At 32.7% G+C, this 4,616-nt stretch overlaps 1 protein-coding gene across 3 annotated transcripts in view; it reads right to left on the reverse strand.

The window, feature by feature from the left end:
• LOC106683623 (cytochrome P450 4C1) overlaps positions 1-4,616 on the reverse strand; it is a 38,649-nt gene that overhangs the window by 21,078 nt on the left and 12,955 nt on the right. For all 3 annotated transcript variants that reach the window (XM_067048693.1, XM_067048692.1, XM_067048694.1), the window contains exons 7-8: positions 3,071-3,143; positions 2,233-2,339 (exon numbers count right to left, since the gene is read on the reverse strand). In XM_067048693.1, the coding sequence (XP_066904794.1) occupies positions 2,233-2,339; positions 3,071-3,143 (180 nt within the window). The remainder of the gene's footprint in view (positions 1-2,232; positions 2,340-3,070; positions 3,144-4,616) is intronic.

The following is a 4,616-nucleotide window of genomic DNA, read 5'->3' on the forward strand; positions in this document are numbered from 1 at the left end:
AGCTTACTAGTCCGCCCGCTTCATCTCGGCAACCTGTGTAGTTGATCCTGTCTCTCCACAGCTCTAGTCCGTCTGCTTCATCTCCGCAACTAGAGCTGCACCAAACCTTATCAGCTTACTAGTCCGTTCGCTTCATCTCGGCAACCAGTGTAGTTGATCCCGTCTCTCCACAGCTCTAGTCCGTCCGCTTCATCTCGGCAACCAGTGTAGTTGATCCCGTCTCTCCACAGCTCTAGTCCGTCCGCTTCATCTCGGCAACCAGTGTAGTTGATCCTGTCTCTCCACAGCTCTAGTCCCTCCGCTTCATCTCGGCAAGTAGAGCTGCTCCTAACCTTATCAGTTTACTAGTCCGTCCGCTTCATCTCGGCAACTAGAGCTGAACCTAACCTTATCTGCTTACTAGTCCGTCCGCTTCATCTCGGCAACTAGAACTGTTACTCTACCTCAGACTCTCTCTTACAACGTCCTGTTATTACCTCCTCTACCTACGTCAGTGTCCAGGGCTCATCCCCCGGTACGGCCTTTCCTTTCTTCCTTACTTAATATTGAATACGCCTTGTCGAGGGCCTTCTGTAGAGTGACTATAAGGCTGGAGAACCGCCTAAGACTAGACAACCCCGACGTATACATTCGATCAGTTGCTCCCTTTAGTCAACTGACATCGAAGTAACAGCTAACTCAGACCGTAACTTACATACATATATATATTCACACATATATACACATCCACATATATATACATGCACACACATACATACATAAATACATATCCACATATACATACACCCGTGTGGAGTATTTAGTCTCCCATTGGGCGCTTCCCCAGGTGGCGGATAGGAGGATTCTCACCAGATAATAGTAATAAAACGAAACAAAAATGAAACTGAACTTTTTTAGGCTTTAACATTTTCCAATTCGCATCTTTTGAAACGACTAATGCGCAAGCACCCATGCTTTTCATGCCCATGCACAACAGTTGAAATTAGATTTTTTATATTATCCAAGGAAAATAGTAAGTATCTGTTTTTAATTTGTCGTTGTTAAATGGATAATCGCTATCAAAAATGAAAGTTTCCCGATTTTTCTAGAAAGTCAACAATTTAAAAAAAAAAAGGTGGTTGCCAGGTGTTTTTTGTGGTGTTTTAACTTCCTTCATAACAGACCTGACAAAACCCTGCAAATTTACTATTTGAGTTTTAATTGACCGCACCCGGACCAAATTCCATTTATTAAAAAAAAAAAATGTGATGTATTAAGGTTGCCCTGGAAAAAATCCGATTATTTAGGGAGCCGCAAACCGAAAACAATTGAGAGCCTCTCCTCTAATCGACCTCAAATCATGGAGGAGACTCAAGGCAAATGGAGTAAAAGCTCACTGATGGATAAAGTTAAGGACAATGGGATATGATAGTGAGAATACCTTAATGGTTTTACAATAAGTAAATTTGGATATTGCGATAAATTCCAACACTAAAGCAACAGATCTTTTCATGATTAAACAGAAGAGAGAACCATTGTTGGGCAAGGAAAAGGTTGAAAACTTGGTGTCTTGGAGGTAGGGTTAGAAATAAATTGATTTAATAAATTAGACAATTATCAAGTAGATGTTAACATCTAACAAAAGCAACTGCAAGTTATGAATAAGCTGAACAAAAAAAGGTTTGGATTAAATTAAATAAAATGTGAAATATAGCCAATGGAAATTGTATTTTTGAAGGATAAACTAATCCTTGAGTTTCTTATGGTTGGATAATTTTTTAGGACGTTTCATTCCTTATTTTAGCAAAAATATCACTAACTAAATATAAAAACTGTATTTATTTTTATCCCTACCTTCAAGACACCTAGTTTTCAAATTTTTGAAATAACGTTCACTTTACAGAATGTTTATAAAAAAATATCAATGATTACTCTTACAAATTAGCAGGTGTCCACTTGATCTAGAAGCCGCACTTGTACAAGAAAATGCTGAAGAACTTCAAATAATCTCAAACAAAGTGGAGAAGAGACAATAAGAAACAGAAAAAGAGGTTTGATCTCTAGTTTGGGCTGTGGAAAAGTTTCACATTTGCCTACATGGTAAATATAGGAAGCTAGTAACCAATCATAAGCCTCTAAAAGTTGTATTTGGGTTGAAGTCAAGACTGGGTACTGATCCAGAGCATTGGCACAAGCATACCAGGAGACATATGGAATCAAGAGTAGAATAATGCATCAAAAACATTCAATTACCTCTACCATAAAAGTGTGTACTTCTTCTAGGATATCATCTTCTGTAAATAGCCCTGGGTTTGACTCATCTAAGTCCAATAATGTATCCAAGAAAACTTTTCTTTGATCTGTAACATTAAATTAGAAACTAAAAAAAAGAAGCTTAGTTTATTATAAAATTATGTTTAATATAATAATTGATTTCTTAGCTTGACAATTCATTTATTTATTTTTTCCTGCTATCTACCTGCCATAAGCAGAAGCTACTCCTGATATTTATATATTAAAACTCAATGTAAACTATGTTAATGTAAATCAGATAGCTTTAATTGTAAATACTATTTAATTTACTTGATACAATAATCAAATTAGTTATCTCTAATTGTCAATAATACTTGAATTATGCTAAACTTTTATTTCAGAACTATGCAAATAACTCTTAAAATATAAGAAGTTTCTATGATTCGACTAATTCTAGATCATGCAACTCGACATGAACTCGTTACTGTATCAGGTTACTGTATTAGAAATGATTCAGATTGTTTGACTCGAAGACCTAACTCTGCCTTACCCAGCTGTGGGATGTATGCCTGCTCTTATAGAGACAGCATATTAACACGCTTAAATAGAATGTGTTTGAGTTTAGAGTGTTTTGATGTAGTTGAGAGATACTTGTTGGACAAGTAGCGTTCTTTTCTTTTCATTGATATACTCTTGTTTCTCAATATTAAAATAATCCTCAATCATATTTTTTCTTTTTTAGGTAAATAATAAGATCCCATAATTTAGTGTTTGAAGTAAATATGTTAAAATAGTTTAATTTTTAGCAAGAAATAATTTTTATAAGTATTTAGATTACCATTTTTTGTAATTTTATTATATTCACATCCAGTTTTTTCAGCTTTGAATAATCTTTTTCTTTGTCTTATAACCTAAAACAGTGAATATATTATTAAAATTAAAAAAAAAAAAAAAGTTTCTAAATGTTGAACGGGAGGGTGGTGAACACAAATAAAATGTTTTTACTGTTGTTACTGTTTTATTAGTTACAGTTAAATAACATAAAACGTTCTTACTGTAGTGAGAACTAACAACACAAGTACACACGAAACAATAGCTTGCTGGTAACCTACGACTGAATGTTACAAAACAGTAGAATCAATATATTCACAGTTTGCCACTGAGCAACATGTATACAATAAAAATGAATTTTTACATCTCACTTTAACACTAAATTATTCTTACACTTTGAATTAAAAAAGTATCATGGACTAATTTGAACTTTCCACTACAAACTCAATACAAAACCTATGATAAATTTAAAAAATTTCTCTACATGAAGAATCCTAATAATGTTGTTATCTAAGTGAACCTTTTATCTTCGATGAGATTTACTGCTACAGGTTTTTAAAATTAAGTTCAAATAATGTGATACTCAAAAAAAGAAATAAAGGTCAAAAGAAGTTGGTGAAGGGACCTCCTAAAATAAAGTATTTTTAAATGTGAAGTTATCAAATGTTAGTTTCTGTGTTATTGGCCTCATCCCATATGCACTACATCTGATCCATATCTATCAAATGCTGGTTTACAGATGTATATGTAGAATTCAGCATAACATAATAAATAAAATCATTATGATTTTATGATAACATTGTTGACATAAAATCATTATGATTTTATGATAACATTGTTGACATAGACATTATGATCATACAATTATCCAGCTCATACAATTAAAAAATTGGAATCCAGTGTCTACAATTAAATTAATATCCATTAATTATATAATATATTATAACTTAACTACTATTAACTATTTAATAATCATACGTAGATTATTATCTGAAAAAATAATTAAAATAGAAAAACATTTTTTTATTCATTTTGATGGTTTCAACCACTAATTACATGATTTACACTATAGTTGTGAATCATTGATTCTTGGTTTTGTAAAGGGTAAATTAGTAAGTAATTTATAGAGCTTTGTGATATTTTCTATTGTTATCACCATTAAAGAAAAGTCAGGAGTTTTGTACCAAACGTCAATATATCTAATTTTGAACCATTATTATTTTAAAGTTATTATATGAGCATTTATAGACAAATTTTTATGGATAATTGATCTGTAACACCAATTTTACAAGGAAAATTAAAATTTTAAAATAAACTGATACGATTTTGAGGTAGAATTTAAATTTCGTTTTCCTCTATATCTTTTAAAAGGGGACAGTGGTAGCAGCTTGGTTACGCGCCAGTCCACTGACCATAGGTTGTCAGATCAAATATCACAAAATAATGCAAAATTCACACACAACCTCCTGCCGGGCATTTGTGAGGTGGGTTCGTACCCCATGAAAAAGTCACGTCAAGAAACACGCGATATATTAGAAAATACAATATATATA

This window comes from Halyomorpha halys, unplaced genomic scaffold (genome assembly GCF_000696795.3).
Source record: "Halyomorpha halys isolate HHAL.00 unplaced genomic scaffold, Hhal_1.1 Scaffold499.1, whole genome shotgun sequence".
NCBI classification, from domain to species: Eukaryota; Metazoa; Arthropoda; class Insecta; order Hemiptera; family Pentatomidae; genus Halyomorpha; species Halyomorpha halys.